The 27,886-nt window shown below is 36.0% G+C and overlaps 2 protein-coding genes across 6 annotated transcripts in view; both read left to right on the top strand.

The window, feature by feature from the left end:
* Positions 1 to 27,886, top strand: part of RAD54B (RAD54 homolog B) — a 111,135-nt gene that overhangs the window by 21,509 nt on the left and 61,740 nt on the right. For 2 of the 5 annotated variants that reach the window (XM_055286779.2, XM_063643456.1), the window contains exon 4: positions 21,807 to 26,718. The exons of the other annotated variants lie outside the window; for them this stretch is intronic. In XM_055286779.2, the coding sequence (XP_055142754.1) occupies positions 21,807 to 21,856 (50 nt within the window). In that variant the 3' untranslated portion in view covers positions 21,857 to 26,718. Of the gene's footprint in view, positions 1 to 21,806; positions 26,719 to 27,886 lie in introns of those variants that run through there. 5 annotated transcript variants of the gene reach the window in all.
* FSBP (fibrinogen silencer binding protein) lies at positions 14,282 to 26,718 on the top strand. The gene is made up of 2 exons (XM_055286780.2): positions 14,282 to 17,964; positions 21,807 to 26,718. Exons 1-2 carry the CDS (start codon positions 17,591 to 17,593, stop codon positions 22,330 to 22,332), a joined length of 900 nt encoding a protein of 299 aa, XP_055142755.1. The 5' UTR covers positions 14,282 to 17,590; the 3' UTR covers positions 22,333 to 26,718.

The raw sequence follows: 27,886 nt of genomic DNA, 5'->3' as shown, positions 1-27,886 counted from the left end.
TCCCTTGTGACTTTTTTTTTTTTTTTTTTTGGTAATGCATGCACATGGTAAAAAATTCAGAAGGCGTTAAGAATATAGTAAAAAGTTGGCCAGGCGTGGTGGCTCACATCTGTAATCCCAGCACTTTGAGAGGCTGAGGCGGGTGGATGACCTGTCAGGAGTTCGAGACCAGCCTGGCCAACATGGTGAAGCCCTGTCTCTACTAAAAATACAAAATTAGCTGGATGTGGTGTTGCACACCTGTAATCCTAGCTACTTGGGAGGCTGAGGCCGGAAAATTGCTTGAACCAGGGAGGTGGAGGTTGCAGTGAGCCGAGATTGCGCCGTTGCATTCCAGCCTGGGCAAAAAAGAACAAAACTCTATCTCAAACAAACAAACAAAAAGAGAATATAGTAAAAAGTCTCCCTTCCCTGTTACCTAGCTATCTACTTCCCTTCCCCAGAGGTAACCAGTTACTAGTTTTTTGTATGTCTTTTTTGAAGTATTCTAGAAACATATTTGTATCTATATATTTTTTTCTCCATCTAAATAATTGTTCACTAGCTTCCTTGTTCTATACATTGCATTTTTACTGCAACAGTATATCACTGAAATCTTTTTTGTCAATGCATTTAGAACTACCTTATTTATTTATTTATTTTTTTGAGACGGAGTCTTGCTCTGTCACCCAGGCCAGAGTGCAGTGGTGTGATCTTGGCTCACTGCAACCTCTGCCTCCGGGTTCAAGTGATTCTTCTGCCTCAGCCTCCTGAGTAGCTGGGATTACAGGCACCTGCCATCACACCCGGCTAATTTTTTTGTATTTTTAGTAGAGACAGGGGTTCACTATGTTGGCCAGGCTGGTTTTGAACTTCTGACCTCAAGTGATCCGCCCACCTCAGCCTCCCAAAATGCTAGGTTTACAGACGTGAACCACTGTGCCCGGCCAGAACTATCTTACTTTTAAAACTAATTCCATTGTGTGGATGTGCCAAATGTACTTAACCAATGTCTTAATAATGGATATTTAGTTTGTTTGGTATCTTTTGTTATTACAAATAAAGCTACAATAAATATCTATATAATACATACATATAGGAGACTATATTCATAAATACCTTGGAGTAGGATACTCATCACAAGGTATGTGCCTTTAGCATTTTGATGGCTAATGATAAATTGCCTTCTACAGAGGTTAGTACAGGTATATACTCTCATCAGCAATGCATGAGGAATGCATTTATCATGTATTGTGATGCTCAATCTATATGTAAGTATATATTTATATTTTTGATATTTGACAATCTAAGTTAAACAATGTTATTTTGTCATGCTTTCAATTTAAACTTTTTGATGTTAAAGATTATTTAAAAATTACAGAAAAAATTAAGGATAGTAGACTGGGTGTGATGGCTCATGCCTGTAATCCCAGCGCTTTGGGAGGTCAAGGCGGGTGGATCACAAGGTCAGGAGATCGAGACCATCCTGGCTAACACGGTGAAACTCTGTATCTACTAAAAATGCAAAAAATTAGCTGGGCGTGGTGGCGGGTGCCTGTATTCCCAGCTACTCTGGAGGCTGAGGCAGGAGAATGGTGTGAACCCAGGAGCGGGGCTTGCGGTGAGCCGAGATCGCACCATTGCACTCCAGCCTGGGCAACAGAGCGAGACTCTATCTCAAAAAAAGAAAAAAGAAAAAATTAAGGATAGTATAAAAAACTTCCACAAATTTAACATTTTTGTGTGTATTGTATGTATATGTGTAATGTTTCAGAACTAGTTGAGAATAACATGCTCCATCACCTGAAATTCTTCAGTATGTATTTCCTAAACAAGGACAGGCTACTATATGATAAAGTACAGAAGTACAACGTCAAAATCAGGATATTAACACTGATACAATGCTATGGCCTGAATGTTTCTGTTTCAGCAAATTCATATGTAGAAACCTAAGCACTAATGTGATGGTATTAATATTAGGCGGTGAGGGCTTTGGGAGGTGACTGGGCCAGGAGGGTGAAGCCCTCATAAATGAGATTAATTCCTCTGTGAAACAGGCCCCAGAGAGTTGCCATTCCTCTTTCACCATGTGAGGACACAGGAGACAGTGCCATCTATGAACCAGAAAGGAGGCCTTTACCAAACACTGAAATCTGCCAGTGTCTTAATCTTGGACTTCCCGGCGTTTAGATCTGTGGGAAATACATTTCTATTGTTTATAAGCTACCCAGTTTATGGTATTTTGTTATAGCAGCCTGAATGGACTAAGACAACGTCCTTTATGGCAGAAACAAATTTAAAAATGAATAAAGTTTTTTTTTTCCTGCTGGACCAGGATATGTGTTGTATTTAGTCATCGTGTCTTTTAGTTGCCTTCAATCTGGAACATTTTCTTAGTCTTTGCTTATATTTTGTGACTTTTTAACTTAAGGAGTACAGGCCAATCATTTGTTGAATGCTTATCAGTTTGGGTTTGTTTGATATTTCCTTATAATTAGATTTAGTTTATACATTTTTGGCAGAAATATCACAGAAATAGTTCTTAGTATATCAGTCAGAAGGCACATGATGTCAATTTATCCCATTACTGGTGATAATAAGTTTGATTATTTGGATAAATTGGTGTCAGCAGGGTTTCTTCACCATAAAATTATTTTTACCTTTGAAATTAGTAAGTATCTATGGAGAGTTACTTTGAAATTTATTACTATAATTGTTGCCAAATGTTAGTTTTCTCATTCCGTCTATACTTATTAGTTGGCATTCTGTTGTAAGGAAGAGCTTTCCCTTCTCCCCCATTTATTTGTTAATTTTTTTGGATTCATAAATGTCTGTTTTATTCAGTGGGCTATAATCTGTTACCATTTATTATGATGCTCAGATTTTCTCAGATTTGGCCAATGGGAATCCTTTTACCAGGGTTCCTATATCCTTTTGACAATCCCCATCAATTTTTGAGCAATTTTGTGCTTCTGGCACAATAAGATCATTCCTGCCCCAGTTCTAGAAATCATTCGAGCCCTAGTTCTTCTTTGGTGGAGAAGTGTATTTAAAAACCAAGAACTGACCACTAGGTGTACTCAGTGATACTGCAGTGTTATTGCTTTTAGCTCTTCTAGCAGTCAAAACTAGGAAATCTATATATGATTACATCTATATTTATCTATAAATATTAAAAACCACCAGCTCATACTAATACCTCCAATTCTAATATAGTACCCCAGGATTCATTTTAGTTTGCAGCCCTTTCTTTCATAGTGAAAAATTTGGTTATTGTTATCTTAAATATATTTACCTATTAATTTCATTTCTGTTTAACCAGTCTATCAAAAAGGGACCAAATTTAATAGTAAATTTTTTTTTTTTTTTTTTGAGACAGTCTCATTCTGGATTCAAACAATTCTTGTTCCTCAGCCTCCCACGTAGCTGGGACTACAAGTGTCCACCACCACACTTGACTAATTTTTGCATTTTTAGTAAAGATGGGGTATCGCCATGTTGGCCAGGTTCGTCTCGAACTCCTGGCTTCAAGTGATTTGTCCACCTTGGCCTCCCAAATTGTGGGATTACAGGCACGAGCCTGGCTGAGATTTTATATCCTTATTAAAAGTGCTTATTTGAATAGAAGTTAGTTATACTTTTTCTCACAGAAACTATGACATGATAAAACTTCTTTTGTTTATATATGACTCTTTTAGCCCCATCATAAAAAGGGTTTTTGTATAATATTTGTGGATTGCTTAACTTTTCCTAAGGGCCTAAAATTCTTTGATATTCAAGTCAGTCTCTTTCCAAGTACCTATCATGTCAACCTTTTGCAAAATTTGCTGTTTCATTTTGTAGTTGATTGTCATGCAGTCTCAAAGAGACTTTGATATTATGGTTGAGGTTTAAGGGACATTTGAATGGAAACTGATTTTTAAAAATTTGTGACCAGTTGATTGGTGAATATGTTTTCTTTTCTAGTGGCTCTTACTTCCTTATACAACAACCTAGCCATAACTGCAAGGAATCAGATATTGAATATTCAGAGCCACTGAATCTTTTTCCCCATAGAAAATTCTCCACAGACAATTGAGTATTGAGGAAATCATCCTATGTCCTTTAAGGCTCTTTTATGAAGATTTGGGTCAGGGAATAAATAGGTTTTATGATTTTTGGATGTATTAGCATTGTTTCTGATCCACACAGTCAGTAGTCCAGTCTGCTGAAGAAGGGGAAACATGATAGGTGTATCTTTTCTCCTTTCAAAAATACACCATTGAAGATAATTCTCCCCTAACTAATTTGCCTTCTAGTTCTTATCCTAGTTGTCAGGATAAAGAAGGGCTTTTGAGGAAACCTATACACTGGGACTGTTCTTTTGAATTCCTGCCTTGGATGGAAGTGAATAAGAATTAGGCTACTAAAAAAAGGTCCTGGTCATTTGAATATTGACTCTCTCATATGCATCCTTCCAAATCATCCTGAAAGATGTTTGAAACTACTGAGGCGTTATCAAGGGCTATTTCTAGGAGATTGGGTTATCAAATTCTCTCCAGAGTATAGAGCATTTCCTTTTTTTTTTGGAGACAGAATCTCACTCTGTCACTCAGGCTGGAGTGCAGTGATGCGATCTTGGCTCACTGCAACATCTACCTCCTGGGTTCAAGTGATTCTCCTGCCTCAGGCTCCTGAGTAGCTGGGATTACAGGTGCCCACCACCACACCTGACTAATTTTTGTATTTTTTTTAGTAGAAACAGGGTGTCACCATGTTGGCCAGCTGGTCTTGAACTCCCGACCTCATGTGGTCTGCCCGTCTCTGCCTCCCAAAGTGTTGGAATTACAGGCGTGAGCCACTGCACCTGGTCGCTAGAGTATGGAGCATTATTTTTTAGATGGGTCACTCAAGGGAAGAGGCAACAACCTGATGCTATGGATATTGGGCAGTAGTTAATTAACATGGGTTCTAGAGGGTTGTCTGTATGTGTGTGGCGGGGGCAGGGGGGAAGGGTGTGGTATAAGACCTAATATTAAAGCTCAATGTAAAACATTTTAAAAATAAATTTTATTGTGCATACCTGAAGTTTACAACATGATGTTATGGGAGATATATGTGTGTGTGTGTGTGTGTGTGTGTGCGCATGTGCATGTGTGTATGTATATGCATGTGCACACATGTACATATATATACAGTAAAATGGTAATTATAGTGAAGCAAATTAACATATTATTCATCGCATATACTGTTTTTTGTATGTGACCAGAGCACCTAAAATCTACTTATTTAACAAAATACCTAATACAATTTTATTAAGTATAGCCTTCATGTTGTACATTAGATCCCTAGACTTGTTCATCCTACATACCCACTACTTGTATCCTCTGACGCATATCTCCCGATTTCCTCTCCCTCCTCCCCCACCACCCCACCTCTCTGTTCTGGTAGCCACTGTTTTATTTTTAATCTCTATGTTTGGCCTTTTTTTTTTTTTTTTTTTTTTTTTTTAAGTAACATTCCACATATAACGTGAGATGCAGTATTTTTCTTTCTGTGTCTGGCTTAATTCATTTAGCATAATGTCATCCACATCCTTCTATGTTGTGGCAAATTACAGAGTCTCCTTTTTTAAGGCTGAATGATATTCTATTTTGTGTATGTGTGTGTATGCTCCCATGATGCAGCGAACATGGGAATGCAGACTTTTGAGATGGTGATTTCATCTCCTTCGGGTGTGTGCCCAGAAGAGGGATTTCTGGGTCATATGGTAGTTCTGTTTTTTATTTCCTTAAGAACCTCCATGGCCGGGCGCGGTGGCTCAAGCCTGTAATCCCAGCATTTTGGGAGGCCGAGGCGGGCGGATCACGAGGTCAGGAGATCGAGACCATCCTGGCTAACACGGTGAAACCCCGTCTCTACTAAAAATACAAAAAAATTAGCCAGGCGTGTTGGCAGGCGCCTGTAGTCCCAGCTACTCGGGAGGCTGAGGCAGGAGAATGGCGTGAACCCGGGAGGCGGAGCTTGCAGTGAGCCGAGATCGCGCCACTGCACTCTAGCCTGGGCGACAGAGCAAGACTCCGTCTCAAAAGAACCTCCATAATGGCTGCACCAATCTTCATTCCCACTAACAGTGTACAGGGTTCCCTGTTCTCCATACCCTTGCCAACATTTGTTATCTCCTGTTTCTTTTTGGTGGGGGAGTGGCGTGGAGGAGACAGGATCTTGCTTTGTCACCCAGGGTGGAGTGCAGTGGTACAATCATAGCTCAATGGAAAGACAAAAAAATAACCAAAACTATAGAATAGTTGAAATAATAATGACATTCAACCTCTACTTTTTGGAGAATGAACTATCTTCCTATCTTGTCTTTCATTTGAATCCTCATTTAAAAACAAAATGTCAGAGAAATGTGGTAATTTGAGCAAGGTAACATAGGCAAAGAAGAAAACAAGGGAAAGAAAGAAAAAATAACCAAAAAGAATATATTTTTATATCAGCTAATATGCTTTTAGTTCAAGTATCAATAAAAATACTAGCTTATTTTTTTGTATAAATATTATCCAAAAAAATACTAGCTTATTTTTTTGTATAAAAAAATACTAGCTTATTTTTTTGTATAAAAAATACTAGGTTTTTATTGGCATGTATAACTGGAAATTCCAGGCTTCAGGGCTAACTGGTCTAGCAGTTTAAAAGATATCATCATGAGCCCAGTTTCTTTCTATTTATTCCATCTGTCATCTGTAGGATTGGTTGCATTCTTAGACTGGCTCCACTTATGTTAAATGATGGATCCCAGCAACTACTGTGGCTGCACGCTTTTTCTCATCTATCTCATGACAGGCAGGTGGTTCCTACTCAGAATCACTAAATAAGATTTCCTAACTTTGTGCTGTTACTGACCACTTTCCTGTGACCAGGGGTTTTTCTAATCCCAGTCTTAGTTTGCCATCGTGAAGAAGAATCCTTACCAGTTTCTGAGAATCCTCAGTGTATGAAGCAGGCATGTACTTTTCATCTCCTTCCTTAGAAGTGAGAGTTATTTCACCCAAATTTTCTGGCTGCAACACAATGAGTGAGTGGTGTAGTGAATATTGTGAGACGCCACCAGCAAACATAACGTTAACTATACTGATAAAATGATTAAGTGAAAGAATGGCTAAAATAAATAAGAGTAGCTTAGCAATGTTTTCAGTATACAAAATTCATCTAAAGGGCAGGCCAGCTTCTGAGGCAGAGAGGCTCCTTTAGCTCAACATATTTTTACACCAAGGACTAGACTTGGCCAAACAGAGCTCCTTAATAGACAGCCGGGAGCTATTTTGTGAAGATATATGTAAATTTAGATTATATAGAGTAGGTCTGTGATTCATGTAGCATGGGTGGAGTGAATTTTATAATTTGACTCCTTTGGTTTTGTGAGGGTTTTCAAGGTCCTTAAATCCTAGGTTTTGATTGTCTTGACTGCTTAACATCACAGAATATCACCACCAAAGCACAGTGATGAAGTGTGAGATATTTAAATGCTGTAACTGAGAATAACTCTTAGGGATTGGATTTACCCTAGTTTTTGCCCTATTTTTATGTGGCGGATTTTTTTTTTTAAGTCTTATCTTCCTCTCATGTTGCATTGTGATTATATCAAACATAATCTTATGTGCCTCTTCAGAGTCCCTTGGCACCATCTGCCTCGTAGAATTTTCTGCTGCCACTGGAGGCTAACCAGTTGCTTCATCTGAGGAATGAGAGCCCTATGCCTTGGTGGCCACCATCTAGCTAAGTTTATGAACCATACTCTGGGAGGGTCTGGCTCCTCCTGCCACTTCCAATCTTGGGTATAACGCCACACAGCATCCTTGTAGGTAGCACCTTAAGCATCTGTGAAGGCCAGATGACACAAAATGAAGTACAGTGTACTTCAGGGTGGACTTTGACCAGTGGGAAATAGGAGACAGGAGGGAACCTGCCAGATAAATTTCTTTTTTCACATGGACTACTCTGAGGTATGGTTTGTTTTTGTAGTCTGTCAGGAGACATTCCACAGAGAGTATACCAAGTGGATGCATTTGTTAAGTGACCTATTTTTTTTTTTATAGCTTGTTGTAAAATGGTAGCCAGCACTTTCCCTTGCTTTATATATTTTCTTGCCTCAGTTTACCTTCTCTTCACCTTGGATGCCCTGTGTATGCACCTCTCAAGTGAAACATCAGCATTTTAATCAGGCTGTGTTTGCCAGAGAACTGGGCCAAGACAAAGATTAATAAGGCATATAATTCTTATCATGACTTTTTTGGACTACCTGCTAAAATATAGAAAAAATTTCTGTAATCACTGTACTTTTTGTGCCTTAAAAAGAGTTTGTGGAAAAAATCACCCCTACCCCACAATTATTCTTTACTATTACATCTAATTATCTAAGTTGTTTTTTAGAAATTCAACTTTGTTCAAACTTTGCACATTTTTAATGGCTGAAGAGTTTAAGATATACTACTTGCTATGTTTTCTTTTTAATGATAATTTTTGAACATTTTATTATGATACTTTAAAAAATCTTACATAAGTGTTGAAAGAATTTTGTATTGAACACCCATAAACCTACCATCTCAAGTCCACAATTAAAATTTTACTATATGTGTTTTATTATATATTTATCCATCAATCTATATTAGTTTTAAAAAAGAGTTCTAAAGTTTCAAATATTAGTACGTTTTCTTCAAAATAATTTGTGCAATTCATTAAGATTAATGTACTTAAGCCTAAGTGTGGTGGTTCATGCCTGTGATCCCAGAGCTTTGGGAGGCTGAGGTGGGAGGATCTCTTGAGGCCAGGAGTTCAAGACCAGCCTGGGCAACATAGTGAGGCCCTGTCTCTTAAAAAAAAAAAAAAATTAATGTACCTAAATACATTCTCTTCATAAAACTATCTAAAATACTGCAGATACAACTCAGCTGTTATTGTGGGTGCTATGCTTCAAATAAATGGTGTTATTCAGTATTTATCTACTTACAACTTTATCTTTGACACTCGTGAATAAAAAAATCAAGACACGTTAAAGTGGTAAAAACAAATTTTATTCAGTAACTACTGGTAATAGGGGAAAGAGCTGAGCTCCATGATTTGTGCAGTCATGACTGGGCCTTTTAAAGGGAGAATGAGGGAGTACGGAAGGGGAGCAACTGAGGGCTTAGGTAGAGTCAGGAAAGTGAAAATTACAAAGGGTTGGTGCTGTGGTTTGAATGTTTGTGTTTCCCCCCACATTTAAATATTGAAATCCTAACCCCCAAGGTGGTGATATTAGGAGGTAGGGCCTTTTGGGAGGTAATTAGGTCATGAGAGTGGAGCCCTCATGAATGCGATTAGTACCCTTTAAAATAGGCCCAAGAGTTCTCATTTGTTCCTTCTACCATGTGACGACATACTGAGATGGCACCATCTAAGAACCAGGAAATGGGCCCTTACCAGACACCAAATCTGCTGGTGTTTTTATCTTGGACTTCCTAGCCTTCAGAACGACGAGAAATAAACCTGTGTTGCTTATAAGCCACCCAGTTTATAATACTTTGTTATTGCAGCTCCAGGCTAAGATAGTTGGTCATTGTAAATTTGAGTGGGTCAGGTGTGCCTGCTAGCTGACAGTTAACAAAATTAGGATTCTGTCCTTCCACAGAGACTGGGACACAGAGATCCAAACCTTCCTGATGATTACGTTTCAAAGGAGTGGCTTTCTGGTTCTTGAGAAAGACACTGCTGGGTTGTAGGAGATACATACACATCTCAAAGGGACAGGGGAAGAATTTACAATTGTAAACTCTTCTTAGTTAGTGCTCTAAGAAAGGAAGGTCAGGGGCCTATAGTCAGGTGTTGGCTAGAATAAACAGTAAGCGTCTTTTGATAGCCCTGAACTTCTCCAGACAGACTGGAGCTCAAAAGGAGGCTGGGTATTCCAGGGCTGAGTGGAGGTGGGCTAGGCTACTAGAAGCTATGCCAGAGTTGGTGAAGGCTCTTAGAGCAAGCATTTGGATGGAGTTGTTTGCCAAGAATTATTTACAGTTCTCATTAGTTTGCCTTGGATGTTTTTTGTTTTCATTTTAGAACACGTAGATCCACCTTATTCTTTTTAATTGCTGCAAAGTATACCATGGTATGAATGCATCATAGTTGTTTTTAGTTTTTTTTTTTTTTTTTTACTATTAAAACCTCTGCAGTGAACATCCTTATGCATGTGGTCTTGTGAACATGTGCATGTATTTCTCAGGAGTTGTCAGATCATAATGTGTTTGCATTACACTTTAGTATGGTCTGCCAAGTTACCTTCCAAAATGACTGCCATCATTCGTGTATGAGAGAATTTATTTTCCCAACTTCTTCAACACATGTTATTAAACTTTTTAACTTTTGCCAATTGAATGAGGAAAACCTACTGTTATCTTTTGTGTCTCCCTGTTTACTTGTGAAGTTGAGTTCTTTATATGTTGGACATTTGTGTTTTATTCATTAAGTTATCTGTATTCTACATCCATTTTTCTGTTGTATTTCATAAGCATAAAATTTAATATAAATTTTATATGATACAGGAGCCTTCATAAGTAAATGAAGACTCAGAAAATTGGTAAACTTGTATATTTTTTATTTTTACAGTTTATTTTTATTTATTGATACATAATCGTTGTACATATTTTGGGGCTGCATGTGATATTTTCATATATGCATACATTGTGTAATGATCAAATCAGTGTATTAACCAAAAATGTGACTCAATCAGAGGTTTATTAAGCCAAAGTTTAAGGATGCACCTGGGAAAAACACAAGTCACAGGAGCATCTGTTACCTGTGCTTTCCAAAAGAGGGTTTCTGCAACTCAGATTTGAAGAATAAAGAGCAAGCAGAAGGGACAAAGGAAGGTAAGAGAGGCAGTGAGACAAATGGTTACATTTTTGTGAGGCTCTAATTAGTGCCCAGTAAATCTGTGTTTTACATAAGGTAAGGTGAACATTTGAAAAGATGGGGTAGAGGAAAGAGTCAGTTATGCATCCATCTCTGGGTAGCCGAAGGAGTAATTTTTTTTTTTTTTTATAATTTCATTTTATTCCCTTGGGTTATTACTATTATTATTTTTCTTAAACTTTTATTTCAAGTTCAGGGGTACATGTGCAGGATATGCAGGTTTATTACATAGGTGGATGTGTGCTCTAGTGGTTTGCTGCACATGTCATCCCATCTCTTAGGTATTAAGCCAACATTCATTAGTTGTTCTTCCTGATGCTCTCCCGACCATCCCTATAGGCCCCAGTGTGTGTCATTCCCCACAATGTGTCCAAGCGTTCTCATCATTCAGCTCCCACTTATAAGTGAGAACACGCGATATTTGGTCTTCTGTTCCTGTATTAGTTGGCTGAGGATAATGGCTTCCATCTCCATTCATGTCCCTGCAAAAGACATGATCAAAGGAATGATCAGCTTACCTAAGAAGGTAAGCTTGTAATTGACATTTTCAGTGTGAGATTTAACAGAACTCAGTTTTAAGAGTTAAACTTAGGTTGCACACCCAAGGTTACAATTGGCATATGCTGGTTTTATAGGGGTATGTATCCTGAAAGGTTTAGTGACTAGGAAGGGATTTTCTTGTGAGAAGTTTGTGAGGGAGGTATGTGTCCTTTTGCCATTGCGGGACCCTGACTTAATGTGTAATGCTATGACACAGGGTTGTGAAATTATAGCTCTGGGGGGAAAGAGGAGGAAGGAAAGGCAGTGTTGCATGACCAATTTTCTAGGTTTAACTTTCCCTTTGGTATAATGAGTTTGGGGTCCTAAGATTTTATTTTCTTTTACAAGAGTAATTAGGACAGCCATCACCTCAAACATTTTTTATGTTGGGAACATCCCAATTCTTCTATTTTGAACTATACAATAAATTGTTGTTAACTATAGTTACCGTATTATATTATTGAACACTAGATCTTATTCTTTCTATTTAACTGTACTTTTTTTTTTTTTTTTTTTGAGACAGAGTCTCGCTCTGTTGCCCAGGCTGGAGTGTGGTGGCGCGATCTCGGCTCACTGCAAGCTCCGTCTCCCGGGTTCACGCCATTCTCCTGCCTCAGCCTCCTGAGTAGCTGGGACCACAGGCGCCTGCCACCACGCCTGGCTAATGTTTTGTATTTTTAGTAGTAGAGATGGGGTTTCACCATGTTAGCCAGGATGGTCTTGATCTCCTGACCTCGTGATCCACCCGCCTCGGCCTCCCAAAGTGCTGGGATTACAGGAGCCACCGCGCCCGGCTTTTAACTGTACTTTGTATCCATTAACCAACCTCTCTTAATCCCCACCTCTCCTTCCCAGCCTCTGGCAACCACTAATCAAGTCTCTACTTCACCCTTTTAGCTCTCACATATGGGAGAGAACATACGGTATTTGTCTTTCCGTGCTTGGGTTATTTCACTTAATATAATGACTTCCAGTTCCATCCATGTTGCTGCAAATGACAGGATTTCATTTTTTATAACCAAATAATATTCCATTGTGTATATGCAGTTCATTTTCTTTATTCATTTGTTGATGGACACTTAGGTTGATTTTTTTGCCTTTGTTTATTGACTGTTTTGTAAACATTTTGTTTCACAAAAATCTCCAACTGAAGTTAATAATATGTGATATTGTGGAATATATATTTGGCCTTCAATGCCGTTTCCCTGGTATACAACTCCTAAAATCCTTACGACCTCCAAAGTAATGTCTGTTTGTGTGCTAGTGATTGATTGATGGCTGACAGCCCCTAGGTAGTTTCAGGATGTGAGTTGGTTACGTGAAAGACCAAGGCACCATTAGAGAGTTGGAACGTTCAGCCTCACCCCTATCTCTGGGGAGAGAAGAGAGGCTGAGGGTTAAATTGATCACCAGTGGCCAATGATTTAATCAGTCGTGGCTATGTAATGAAGCTTTCATAAAAAGCCCAAAGCCCTGTGTTGTAGAGCTTCAAGATAGCTGAACAAGTGGAGGTTTCTTGGGGTTGTGCCTGGAGTGGGCATGGAAACTTTGTGTCCCTTCCACCATAACTTGCCCTATGCATCTCTTACATCTGGCTGTTCATTTGTATCCTTTGTAATATCCTTTATAATAAACTGGTAAGCGTGTTTCTGAAGTTCTGTGACCACTCTAGCAAACTACTAGAACCCAGAGGGGATTGTGGGAACCCCAACTCGAAGCTTTTTGGTGAGATGTTCCGGAGGCCCAGACTTGTGACTGGTATGTAGCAGGACGAGCCACAGACAAAACCTCTCAGACACTGAGTTGTAGAAGGAAGGGCTTTATTCAGCTGGGAGCATCGGCAAACTACTGTCTTAAAATCCAAGCTCCCTGAGTGCACAATTTCTGTCCCTTTTAAGGGCTCACAACACTAAAGATTTCACTTGAAAGGGTCGTGATTGATTTGAGCAAGCAGGAGGTACGTGGCAGGGGCTGCATGCACCGGTGGTCAGAGGGAAACAGAACAGAGCAGAGAGTTTCACAGTGTTCTTCCATACAATACCTGGAATCTATGGGTAACATCGGGTTCTAAGTCATGAGTTAATTTTTAACTACTAGGTTTAGGCTAGGCAGGCCCAGGCCTGGTTTTGGACCTGGCGCCGGGCTGCCTGTCTTTGATTTCACTTCCTTGTTTTTTTCTTAAAACAGGTACTGAGTATAAAACAATATAAGACAATATGAGAGGGTCTCTCTCTTCCCTCAGGTGGGGCCATGGGGTTTGTGGTACTGAGCTCTTAACCTTTGAGATCTAACACTATCTCCTGATAGTGTTGGAAAGTTGAATTAGAGGATACCCAGCTCCTCTTCACTGCAGAACTTACTTCTTGCTTAGTGTGTGGGGAGAAACTCCCACACATTTGGTCACGCAAGTCTTCTGTGTTAATTGTTGTGGTGTGAGAGCAGAGGAAAAACAGTTTGAGTTTTTCACTCCCAGACAGCACAATGATTCTTCATAAAACTCTATGACTACACCAACGAGCATTGGCAAAAAACAAAAAATTATTCAATTTATTTTACCAGTTCCATAAACTGGCAGTGATTCATAGCATTTACACATATATTCGTCATGTTCTTTACAACTATATCCGTGATACCTTTTCATAGTCTGCTTTAGAAAGTCCTGCATAGTATTTTCCACCCAATTCTGCATCAGTAGTATAGCTTCTTTTAATTTAAAAACTTGTCCATTCTATTTTTAAACTAGAAAGATAATTTTATTGTAATATCAAAACAGTAATAAATATTTCAGATTAATCATCAATTACAATTTACAAAGGTTATCACTAATTTGTGCTGTCTGCATTGAGGACTAAGCTCTGATTTTTTTTTTTTTTAATCTTGCCCAAATTCCTATCTAAGGGGTCTGGGGAATCATGCTCTATAAACCATACATTCTCATCAGATGGTTTTATTTAACCCTGTATATCATGACTTACTTTCCAATCTGACTCTGGCATAACATGAAAGAAAATAAAAATATTTTACCCCAAAACATGTTTCACTGCCATATCTTGAAATGGTCCTGCAAAGCCATCCCTTGTGGGAAAAATCCACATTCTATAGAGAATCCACTTTCCCCTTGTTTTCCTTCCTTCCTTTCTAGATCCAGGAGATAATCAACTAAGAGGCAGGCACTCTTTTAGGTCTGATAATAAACAGTATACAACCTGTTCTCTCTGAAGTCTGCTGTCTGAGAGCTTCCTCTGCACAATAAAACTTGGTGCCTACAATCCTTTATCTTAACTTGAACATACATTTCCTTTCTATTGATCCCAGGTCTTCAGATGAACTCAACCAATTGTAAACCAGAAAACGTTTATAGCCTAGAACACCGGCCACCGCCCCCACCCCACCGCCCCTGCCTTGAGTTGTCTCGCTTTTCTGAACTAAACCAATGTATTTCTTAAATGTATTTGGTTGATGTCTCATGCCTCCCTAAAATATATAAAACTAAGCTATACCCCAACCACCTTGGCACATGTTCTCAGGGCCACCTGAGGGCTGTGTCTTGGGCCATGGTCACTCATGTTTGGCTCAGAATCAATCTCTAAAAATATTTTATACAGAGTTTGACTCTTTTCGTTAACAGCATAATATATTCAAACACACTATGATCTGCATCTTTCATTTTAATGCTGCCTGGAGTAGACCATGATATGGATGTATTGTATGCTTTTAACTCCAACTGATGTGCTTTTAGATTGCTTCCACTGTATGCAACTACAAAGAATGTTTCGTTGCTCCCGTGTGCATTTTGAGCATTTTTCTAAGGTAGATTCTGAGACATAAAATTACCACAATTTTAGAAGATTTCCTACTTACGTAAAATACTAGTAGATACTCCCAGATCACCATCCAAAATGTCATTTTACACTCCCTTCAACGGTACAGAAGAGTACTTTTTCCCTTCTATCCTTTTCCACTCTTAGAGTCTTCTTTTTTTTTCTTTTTTTGAGGCAGTGTCTCGCTCTATCAGCGAGGCTGGAGTGCAGTGGCATGATCATGGCTTAGTGCAGCCTCAACCTCTTGGGCTCAAGTGATCCTTCCACCTCAGGTTCCCCAGTAGCTGGAACTACAGGCACATGCCACCACACCTGGCTAATTTTTGTATTTTTTGTAGACACGGGGTTTCTCCATGTTGCCCAGTCTGGTCTTGAACTTCTGTGCTCAAGTAATCCTTGGCCTCTCAAAACTGTGGGATTACAGGCCCATGTGCCACTGAGCCCGGCCTCACTCTTGGCATTTTAAGTCTTAAAAAGTTTTGCTAATCTATGAATGAAAATCGTTTTTAGTATATATTTCCCTGATAACTAGTGAGATTGAACATTTTTTCATATTTTAGTAGTATTTCATTCTTAATACCTGTATTTCTTCTGAAAATAACAAAATAATTATCTAAATTAAGTATATACCCTATGTTCTTTCTTTGGTTCTCTTTTAATGTTCTAAAAGCTCAGAAAAGGCTAGAATGATTTTGAGTACCTGTGGTCCAATCGTTGTTGGGGCAGGTCAATTTTCTTTTTGCAACTCTGTGGACAAGAATCATTTGCATTACTGATTTCTGCAATTTACAGAGCTGTGAAACTCCTCAAAGACAATGAAAGGGTAGAACTATTATGGAATCAAATTACTCAATAGGGTATACCAGACAACACCTAGCATTCCATTGAACATCCAGCGATCTTTCACTGTTTTCTGGAAGATAATACACTTAAAGCTTTTAACACATTAGCTCGCAGTGAGAGCTCAGTAAATTTAATTTGCTTCTCCATTGTTAAAAGAATGAAAAACAAGATAATTGAGAATTTATAGCATTTCTGTGGAACTACAGTTCCCTGTATAGGTGCTGTATCTAGATTCATTTTTGATTTCATTGGGTCTTGCACAGTGCCTGGGAGCATTTATATACGTGGTCAGTAATTAAAAACAATTTATTTTTCCTACCTCTTAATACTATCACAGTTGTTCAGTAATAGTTTTATTGGATAGAACTGTGTTCAAGTATGTTCTAATTTGTTCCCCTATCTGGAAAAACATGTATATTGTGAGAAAATAGGTTTGTCTTGCTTACATTATTATGTATCATATATTTTAATACTGGGGTTAACAAATATATTCTAAGCACTGAAACTAGTGGCCTTGAAAATGGCTAGACTAGCTGTTTCCTTTCATAGTCCAAACTGTGTGATATAGCTAAGTAAAAAATCTGGCTCTATTATAATAGCAAATGTGATTTCGTATGTGGAGTCTTAAGGCGTGATTATACTGTTTCTCACCATGAATAGTGATTTTTTACACATGATAAGGCAGGCTAGCAAATTCACATACATTACGGCTAGAATAATCCATTGCTTTAAAAACATGATTTTTACCTGCTTTTTAGATTGAGTGTTCCATAAAAATTTTTTCTTAACTGAAAAAAATATGCAGAGGCTAATGTAGACTGTAAAATGAAGGAGAAGCTTAGCTTTACTGTGGAGTCTGGGTCTGGGTGTAACCTAACTAGCTAGAGGATATGCAATTCCTGATTGACAGCAGATCCAGCATTATGCAGATTTTGTAAGGGAGAACACTCAGCACAGAAACAGTGATGAGAGGCTCTGTTAGGAATTACTACATTCACCGCTCATATCTTTTAGTTTTCTGTCTACTGGATTTGTAAATAAATAGCACAAAACAGTTCCTCTTTTGTTTTTATTAAAGTGATACTGCAATGCAGTTCAGTCTGTCAGCTAGGCATACATGTGTGAAATTTGATATTCTCACTAAATTAGCTAATTTTTAGCTGTGTTCCATGCTTATCTCTAGACCTTTGTGTATTAAATCCTGTCTCGAGCTGTTCCCTTTATACACAAGTGTGTTTTGCTTGTGCCTTCCTGTCTTCTTCAGTGAGAAGCTTTATGTAGGTCAGGCTTGGCTTAAGCAGATTTCCTGAACCTGCGTCAGCTTAAGCTGGAGGAATTTTAATAAACCCTCCCCTGTAGGCGTGGGCCTAAATGAGGCTAGCCTAGTTAAGCCTGATCTTTTTCTGTTTGTGAAAAGAGCTGAGCAGAGCTGAAGGCTGCATGGTGGTTTCAGAAACTGCCTACTTAATTTGAAAAGAACAATGGTAGGAAAGGCTAGATCTTCCAATTTTACCTTATCCGAAAAGCTTGATTTGCTAAAGCTTGTGAAGCCATATGTGAAAATTCTCGAAGAACACACTAATAAACATTCAGTAATAGTAGAAAAGAATAGATGTTGGGATATCATAGCAGTTAACTATAATGCAATTGGAGTAGACCGCCCTCCTCGAACAGCACAGGGCCTACGCACCCTTTATAAAAGGCTCAAAGAATATGCCAAACAGGAGCTATTGCAGCAAAAAGAGACCCAATCAGATTTTAAAAGCAATATTTCTGAGCCAACCAAGAAAGTTATGGAGATGATTCCCCAGATTTCCAGTTTTTGCCTGGTAAGAGACAGGAACCACATACAAAGGTAAGCTTTATTTTGTTTTGTTATGGAAAATTATGGCGCCTCCTATCTATTGAGCTTTGGCTTAGTCGTGATAGAGATATGCATAGTAAGCATCCCCACAACGGGAGCAATGAATAGTGTCTTTGTTTTGCATTTTTTAAAAAGAGAAAAGTGAGGCTATGAGGAATTTTTCTGTTGCATTTAAGCTACTTTTTACTGTCTTCCCCTCCCCCTTCCCTCCTATAGTTTCTAAAAGTAAAGGTTAGGGAGGAATAAGTGGGTTGAAATTTGTGACATCACTTCATAAACTTTCTAAGCTTTAAAATTAAATTATTTAGTTTGCTTCTGAGAGATACTTTTTTTCTCATTTAAGATTACATTTCACGGGAATTTTCAATTTTATATAAAATTTATATAAAGTTAGCAGTTTCTAGAGAAATGGAACCTTGCTTTTTTATGAATTGTCATTGTCTACACTTATTGAATATACATTAACTAACAAATATAACTAAAATCAATAAGTAAACTTGTTAATGGCATGATTGTGTATATGAAGACAGTTTAAATTATTTTTCTAACACGTTTAAAATAAAGACGAACACAACTAAAGGGAGTTAACGCCTAATTAGGGATTCAGTTTACTTAATAAAATTATAAGTTTTTTTTGGTTGTTGTTTTTATTCCTTAATGGTCTAGTTTCACTTTGATCTTGGGTCAGATAGGAAAGTGTAAGCTTTCTTTTACTGCTTTGCAAGGATATCAAATTATGAACTTTAAAATACCCCAAGAGCAACTGGGTTTTTTTAGAGTTAGAAGCAATTTTTTGGTTAAACTTGTGTTCTATGTAACTATTTGCCTTGGAATTTTCAAAAGTATTATCTTGCCACTAATTCAGATTGTAACCTCTGGCAAAATATAAAAATGGCAGCTATATTCTTATTCTGAACCATTTAGGGTAATTTAAACAAATTGTAAACTCCTTGTTAGTTTGAGGAGCCTTTCAAACAAAGCTTTACACAATGTTCTTTTCTATTGGTGGAAGAGGCATTATATAAGCAAATTATTGATTACTATGAAATCCCTTTGAAATTAGAGAAACAGAAAAAAACTACTTGTAGCCAAGTGCATATGTTATTTTGGTAATTTACTAGGAAAGTATTTTTGAGCCTAGCTTCTTACCAGATACTGCTTATTTCTACTTGATAGCACAGTAAAAAAATATCACCAGTGGGAATCCAGGACATGAATACACAGTGGATTAATTCTTGGGGCCACTGTGATGACAGTGTTCACTGTGATGACAAATGATGAAATCCCAATAGCTGGATATCCAGAAAACTACACAGTAAAATTGTTTTATACTGTGCTACTTATGCAGAATTTTCTCCCCCTTGAACCATGGAGAAAAGTGTTTTTTGCATTGCAGGTATAAAACTGTACCCTTTGGTTGGTAGGTATAGGTTTTTATAATTTGAAAACGACATGTAGAAACTGTAATTTTAGTTGGTTGCATATTTTAAAAATACAGTGAGTAGAAGAGAAATAATATATAAATATACAAGTATCTGGTTACATTTTGACTCTGTGTGTGTGAATATTTACAATATTCACACGCAAAAACTTTTGGGATATCAACATTTCTCTGATAAAAATGAGTTGATTTGTGTATTTCTATACTTATGGCTTAAATAATACCAATTCGTTAGGTTTTAAAGGGAAGAATATAAGAAACATGCCTTTTAAATTCTTATGTTACTGTGTCTACATTGACATTTTCTCTGTATTAGCTTATTTCTTTAATATATATATTTAATGTGCTTATATTTATTTGATTGACATCATCCTTGAATCTTAATCTATCTCAGAAGTTTATAATTATTCTATAATCTTAACTATACTTCTACATAAATATTCCTGTTAATCTTACCAAACTCTTCCTTTTTAATAAGGAAAATACGAGTGTTTGCGTTAACATACTTAAAAATATATACCTGTTTTGTAAGGCTATTTATTTTCTGTAACCCACATTGACTTATGTCTTTATTTTTACCTCTTCCTAGTATCAGTTTATATTTTGTGTTTTTGTAAACTGATCTTCAAAGTTGTGATTCTCAAGTCCTTCTCTGTCATTTTTGTGACCTGCTCTAAAGTTTTTTTTCTCCCTTTTTACATTGTTATGCCTTAGTTGTAATGTTTTAGCTAAAATGGAATGGAATGTTCCAGATATAAAGCATATTTTTAATTTACTTGGGAGTATTATGTCTATGTTTATACTCTATTTTATACACTAATTTGAAATAGTAATTATGTGGTTTTAAAAACTTAATTTTCATATGCAATTTTAACCTTTTCCCATTCCAGGTTTTAGCAGAGCTATTAATAGAAGCAGAGCTTGCTACTTTGAATTGCATTTATAATTAATTGTTTTGTTTTTGGAAATAATAAAATGACACAAACAGAGACAAGAACAAAAATGAATTTAACCTACAAATAGATTTTTTATTATATACTATATATATGTTTCATTTTGTCTCTTAGATGAGTATCTGATATTTCTGGCAATTTAATGCCATTAGTAAGTAACATATGGGTAGTTTTAATCTTTTTCTATGCATTCTGCTTGAACTTGTTCCAGCATTTTAATCATCCATGTAGAATGTATTCTTTTAATTACGTTTCTTACTATATGTAAAATCTTCTCTAAATAATATTAAATAAAATATTTCCATTAATGTTCAATAATCTAATTTCCCTTTATAACTTTTATTTTTAAATTAGGCAGAAGCATAAATTAAAAAAAAAAAACAACCTCAAGGAGCAGATATTCTTAATTTACAGCTTCACGTTATACATAAAATTATGTTTATAAAACAGAATTTTAAGGTTTATTGCATTTATAATATCATAACTTGTTATGTTGAAGCTTAAATTATGCTAAAGCTGTAGTTGTCTCCATTAGGAATGCATATTTGGTGGAAATTATGTGTAAATTTAATAAACCTTTAATATATCTGTATAGGCCATTAAAAATGTTTCATTAAAAAATCATTTAGTTTGTTTCTTTTCAGTCATTCAACACATAATGAGCACCTACTAGGTTCTAAGTACAGTACCTACTAGGTACTGAGTATACAGTTGTGGATTAAAACCATCGCTCTTGTGAACTTTACCTGACCAGTGATTGAAAGACTTAAAAAGCACCTGAGTCATGTGGTTCAGGATAGGTAAAAGGGAAGTTTTTCCTATCAGATAAAAGCATCTGAAATAAGAAAGTTAGGATAACCTTCAGTAGTTGAGCATATCCCAAAGCCATATACAATCTTTATGTTTTATTTTTTGGGCAAATGCAGAAATCAGTACCTCCCATAGATGGCCTTTCACTGTCCTTTTAGAAGTTATGGGCCTTCGTGGTTTTAAGATCAGTCCAGGAGAACAGAAGCCGGAGGTCTAGGGCGAAGGTATGGGGATAATAAGACTGAGAATGTATTAAATGGCTCTTTACACCATTCGAAAACCTTAGGGTTGTGGGAAAGATTGGTGTCTGTTTGACAACATGAAAACTGGCTTTTCTTTTTTATTTTATTTTATTTTATTTATTGGCCTTCTATAATATTTGTAATTTCCTGCTCCTTAAAAGCACAATTTTAAAGTTAAGGATGGGGGAGATCTGTGAGTATATATTATTGAAATCCCAATCTTAGTCACTTTAATGTATTTCAAGTGTTAAGATTTTTTTTTTGTTTTGTAACTTTATAGTTTTAAAGCTTTATAATTTAATGTATATTAAATATAAAATTATGCTATAAATATACTCTTTTTCTTCATTTGATTTACATATTATAATGCTTTTTTGTGTGCTATAGTGCAAACTTGGATGAGGAGGCACAGGCTGGTACCAGTTCACTACAGGTAATGTTGGATCACCATCCTGTTGCTATTACAGTGGAGGTGAAGCAAGAAGAAGACATTAAACCACCTCCTCCACTGCTTTTAAATTCTCAACAGAGTGATACTTTAGAGCAAAGAGAAGAACATGAATTAGTACATGTTATGGAAAGATCCTTGTCGCCTTCACTTTCCTCTGTTGATATGAGAATGACATCGTCTCCATCTTCTATTCCAAGGAGAGATGATTTTTTTCGGCATGAGAGTGGTGAACACTTTAGGTCACTATTAGGGTATGATCCTCAGATCCTGCAAATGTTGAAAGAGGAGCATCAGATAATTTTAGAAAATCAAAAAAATTTTGGATTGTATGTTCAGGAGAAGAGGGATGGATTGAAAAGAAGGCAGCAGCTAGAGGAAGAGCTACTAAGAGCAAAAATTGAAGTGGAGAAGCTGAAAGCAATTCGCTTACGGCATGATCTACCTGAATATAACAGTCTCTAAGTTTTTTTTTTCAATCTTGCAATTTGATAATTTTGATTTTGGCCAAATTACTTTAATTTGGGAATATCCTGAAACAGAACACACGTTCTTGAAAAATGTTGTTAATCTCTATTATGGAAAAACATTTTTGATTTAATTTTCTAATTATTTTCTTTTGAGATATTAAAATTTACTGGTTGGTTGGCATGGTTATAGTTTTTATTGTCTTCTTTTTTTTCCTTAAATTTAATTGTTGACCTTACAAAAGATATTTTATTCTGATCACTAAGATATACACAAATACATATACAAATACATATTCTTTCAAAGTTCTGAGTCTTCAACATTTTTAGTTAGAACTTTGAAAGCTGTAATTAGAGATTTTTAAGTCAGTCTAATTTAGGAGCTATACTAACCTAATACCAAGAAGCTTGTCTGTATGACATTGATTTTTATGCTTTTATCTTTTGAAGGAGTAAATCCTACGATTTTAGAGATGGAAGATATTTGGAGAATACTTTTTTCCATCTCTGCAGTTTAGGGGTAATGAAACAGGTCCAGGGAGAACTCAATGACTTACTTAGGGTAGCAAAGCTATTTATGGCAGAGCAGAGACCAGCACTCAGTTTTTCTTTGTGTAATTTCCGTCCCGTTATTCTATAGAAGTAAATATCCACTAAAATATTCTCTAGATTTAAATATTAGAAGCATTTGTTTCATTAAAATTGCCTTTAAAAATTGTTAGGTTGTGAAATCAGGATATTATATCAATTACCCCCATTCTCTGTTTTTGTTCCAGCAAAATAGATAAGGTATTCCATTGAAGCTATTATATATTTTGGCTGTGTGATTTAAAGACATGTCTTAATTCATTTTGAATGTCCTGTTCTGGAAAAAATTTTTTTCACAGTAAAAATCGGAATGAACATAATTAAAATTTTATGTATAAGTATTGTTATTTTAATATTCATGGAAATAAAACCTCAATTCTTAAAGCATACATATTAAATTTATATTAAATCTCTAATATGTATGTTACTTAAGAATTTCTATTTTTGCTGGGGTTTTGTTGAGAAAGGATTTTTAAGCCAAGTTTTAGGATGGAGTGGGTGTAATTTCAGCAGTGAAGGGGGACCATGGGTGTTTGAAGTCAGAGTGAGAAGCTGGAAAAAAGACCAAAGAATGGGAAAAAGTGGACTGAGTATATAAGCACAAATGCAGTGCTAAGCCATTGATTTTAAGTGAATGTAGAGTCAATTTGGGCTGTGGTATCCTGGACTAGGAAGGACATCTCCCTGGACTAGGTAGGGTAGCTGCTGTTTAGCTCCAGCACAATTTTCACATGCGGGGATAAACCCGAAATCTGCATTTTTTAATGTAGAATCTTCCAATTTTAAAATGTTTGCAAATAACACAAAATGCTTTTAAAACATTATACAGACAACATGTGAATGGGCCTCATTGAGCCGTTGGGCTTCCACTTTGTGGCTTTTGGAGTAGAGCAATGGTTTTCCAAGTATGGGTCCTGACCAGCAGCATCAGCATCACTTGAGAACTTGTTAGAAATGCAAATCCATTTCCAACTGAATTAGAAACCCTGGGGGTGTCAGCAATCTCTTTTAATAAACCCTTTAGAGATTCTGATGCTTGCTAAAGTTTGAGAACCAGTGAAACAGAGTATTTTGGAACCTCGCTTGGTGCCTAAATCATACTAGTCTCAAAATTTTTGTCGAAGAGTAGTTGAAAGTGAACTGAGGGATATAAATTTGGATGATGGTACCAGATAATGAATTACATTAAATACTTTTTTTTTTTTGAGATGGAGTCTTGCTTTGTCACCTAGGTTGGAGTGCAGTAGCGCGATCTTGGCTCACTGCAATCCGCGTCTCCTGGGTTCAAGCGATTCTCCTGCCTCAGCTTCCCAAGTAGCTGGGACTACAGGCGCACCACCACGCCTGGCCAATTTTTTGTGTTTTTAGTAGAGACGGGGTTTCACCGTGTTAGCCAGGATGTTCTTGATCTCCTGACCTCGTGATCTGCCCGCTTCGGCCTCCCAAAGTGCTGGGATTACAGGCGTGAGCCACCGTGCCCAGCCTAAATACTATTTTTAATGAGTCAGACTCAACGTACAATGGGAAGCCATTGAATGCTTTGAATTAGGGGGCTAATTTGATTATAGTTGTGATTTAGGAGGAGTGGCATTTAGGGACAGGCATTGTATTGGAAGAACTTAAATCAGAAATTTAAGTTATGGCTATAGAAACAGAAAAAAATGAACTCTTAAGGTACTATTTTAGCATGTTGACTGCTTAATTTCACTGGTTAAATTAAAAAGAGGGTGTTTTATAGCTGGTAGAGTTAACTTTTTAAATTATAAAGATGTCCTGAATATATAACATGATATATCCTTTTGACAATGTTACCTTTTCTCTTTAATCTGTGTTATGACTTTTCTTTGAGTCTAATGAATCTTGTAATTCTTAATTTGAGGTAATGTTTCCCAGTATAATTCTAGTAAATACATCTTGGCAGTAGTAAGCTTTATTTTTTGAAATTATTGAAAGCACATATATGAGATGTAATTCACTTTACAGTTTCAGCATGCTACTAAGAATTGATAATGAATGTTCAATTTAAATGTTGGCTTTTACAGCAAATCAGAGTTTTCCCAAGTGTGTTCTGTGGAACATTAATTCTGTGAGATGTTTCTAGAAAAGAGATCTGTGTTAAAAAAAAAGTGCAGTATACCTCTTTTTTTTTTTTTTTTGGTGGTTAGGTTCTAAAATAATTGTGGAAGGTAAAAATTATGTATATACAAAATAGCCCTTGAAAATTCCTTTGCTGCCCATAAAATAGCATAAATGTAGTCTGCTACAATCATATTTTTCTCAAGCATTGTTTAAGATTGCTTTTTCTTTAGTGTGTTAGGTGACACAATTCATTAGCATTTAGGGGCTGTATACAATAAGAAACCTATTTTTATGTATTTTTAAACACCAGAATCACACTCTTTGAGTTTATTGCAGCAACTTTTCCAAGTCAATCTTGTTTTTCTCCAAGTCAATATTGTTTACTTTTAATTTGCAAAAGTTTAAATGCATATAATTCTGCTCATTGTCTACCTCCCCTTGTACAACCATGATTAACATAGTATAGTTTATGAGAATTCCTGCATAAAGAAAATTATTTATTTGACCATAGAATCCTTTTCGGAGGCTGTTTATTAATACTCTTACGGTAATTTGGAACCAAACCTTTTTTTTTCTTCTTTTTTGTATTGAGACTTTTTTGAGTTTGGGGACTACTTACCAACTAACATTAGCAGTTTTTGTTGAGGACAAGTTTCATTAAGGGGAATATATAGGGGAAAGTTTGCTAGTACAATGGAATGTACACTTGGCTCTCTATCTGCAGGTTTCACATCTGCAGATTGAACCACTGTGGATTGAAAATATTCAGGCAAAAAAATAAATAACAGTACAACAATAAAAAGTAATATGAAATTTAAAAAGATGGTATAACTGAGGTAGGAGTTGGGCTAAGCCCAAGTTTTGGGGCTTGTCCTGTATCTTAACAAATATTTACGTAGTATTTACATTATATTAGGCATTGTAAGTAATCTAGAGATGATTTAAAGTATATGGAAGGATGTGTGTAACTTGTATGTGAATACAAACATTTTATATAAGGGACTTCAGTATCGGTGGATCTTGATGGGGTAGGGGGTGTCCTGAAACCAATCCCCCTTGGATACTGAGGGATGACTATAAACTTAAGCCACCAGACATCTTGCATACCATAGACAATTGTTTGGGGGCCATGAGCTTTAATTACAAAATGTAATGCTGGGAGAACATAGAGAAGAGTGATTTTGTTTTTTAAATGTAGACTTGATTCTATAGAAATATACTACATTTGAGAAATATACTAAGTATATAGATTATTTCATCCAATACATTAGTAATTTAGGTAGTGGATAGCCACTTTCCTATCTTTCTCTTATCCATGTGAATGTAAATGGATATGTTGTTACAACTTATGATTTTCTAAACTAGCTGTGATTTATAATGACATCCTGAGAAAAGTCAGTGAAACTCGTTTCTAACGAATACCATATTTCTTAAAATAGTCAAGTATTTTTCTTTTGTGTATGATGAGATATCAACTTGGTGTTATTTCATTTTTTTTTTTTTAAGGAGTCACTCTACCCTGTTCTATCTTTACTTATGTGAAAATGTTTAAAATATGAGTTTTTTTCATGTGCCTTCTTTTGGAGTAATGTCAACTTTTAAATACACATGTTTAAATAACTTAGAGTGTAATAAATTGTGTTTAATATATACTGTAGATAATGATGGTTAAATGCTTTGTTAACACATGTTCTTTTAAATACAAGATAATACTTTGTACTGATTTGTGTACTTTTTTTGTGTGCCGTTAAGACAAATAATTCAGTACTGTAGAGGTAAAATTTTTTGATAAGGTATAATTGAAATACATTTATTTGGATGATTATGTTATAATAGATGGCCAATGTACCATATCTAAATATCACATTTCATTTCTTTTTTCAAATGTTAAGAGCCACAGCTTCTCAAAATCAAATATTTGATGGTGAATTTGGTTGTAAACACTTTAATTAGATGAAATATGGTTGCATACTTAAACAAGAGTAAGTTCTTAGAATATGCAACCTAATTAAACATTAACAGTCAAGCAAAATCTTTGTATACGATTTTGAGAAATTGTTCAATATATTTTTATATATCTTTTATATTGATTAAAGCTAGTAGTTATAATTTGAACATATTATTTATTTTTAGTTTCCAATTGCTTTGTAATAGTGGAAAGCAAAATAAATGAGTAAATAAAAATAAAAATAAAAAATATTGCTCATATCAATCCAGACAACTTAAACTAAAAGGATATATCATTATAATTCCACTTTGGTAGCAGGTCTTTTTTGTTTTAAAATTTATGTGTGAATTCACCTCTTACAAAGTTTTTTTTTCCCTAACATTAAGAAACCTTTCAAACATACAGAAAAAGTTAAAAGATAGTTGTAGTAAGTATCCATATACCTACCACATAGATTCTGCAATTAATGTTTTGCTATACTTGGCTTCATCACCTATTTATCCATCAATTCTTTTTTTTAAAGGAAAAATGTTACTTCGAAACAAGTTGTAGAATTAGAATAATTTACCCTTAAGTACTTCAGCATGAGTATTACTAGGGTTTACTATTTATTTGTGCATGTGTGTTTTTTAGGTAAGATTTGCATACAGTGAAATGCACAAATTTAAAATATACCATTTGGTGAGTTTTGATCTACAACTGTGTAGCTCAAACCTCTGTCAAGATTTAGAACAATATCACCTCAGAAAGTCCTATCTTGCCTGCTTCTAATCAGTCTTCTTGCACGTCAGGCAACCATTGTCCTAATTTTAAAAAAATTATAGATAAGTTTTGCCCATTCTAGAACTTTATGTAATTGGAATCATAGAATATGCATACTTTGTTTCTGTTTTTTTTTACCTATCTTAGTGTTTTTAATATTCATCCATGTTTATCC

The sequence above is a fragment of the Symphalangus syndactylus genome, chromosome 7, assembly GCF_028878055.3.
Source record: "Symphalangus syndactylus isolate Jambi chromosome 7, NHGRI_mSymSyn1-v2.1_pri, whole genome shotgun sequence".
In the NCBI taxonomy this organism is placed as follows: Eukaryota; Metazoa; Chordata; class Mammalia; order Primates; family Hylobatidae; genus Symphalangus; species Symphalangus syndactylus.
The sequence above is the reverse complement of the archived record's forward strand: the minus strand, read 5'-3'. Positions and strand labels throughout refer to the sequence as shown.

Bases quoted from the DNA above. Each gene is read 5' to 3' on its own strand.
- FSBP (XM_055286780.2), top strand. From the start codon at position 17,591: ATGGTAGGAAAGGCTAGATCTTCCAATTTTACCTTATCCGAAAAGCTT. The intron at 17,965-21,806 runs GTAAGCTTTATT...TGTGTGCTATAG, and splicing joins GACAGGAACCACATACAAAG to TGCAAACTTGGATGAGGAGG.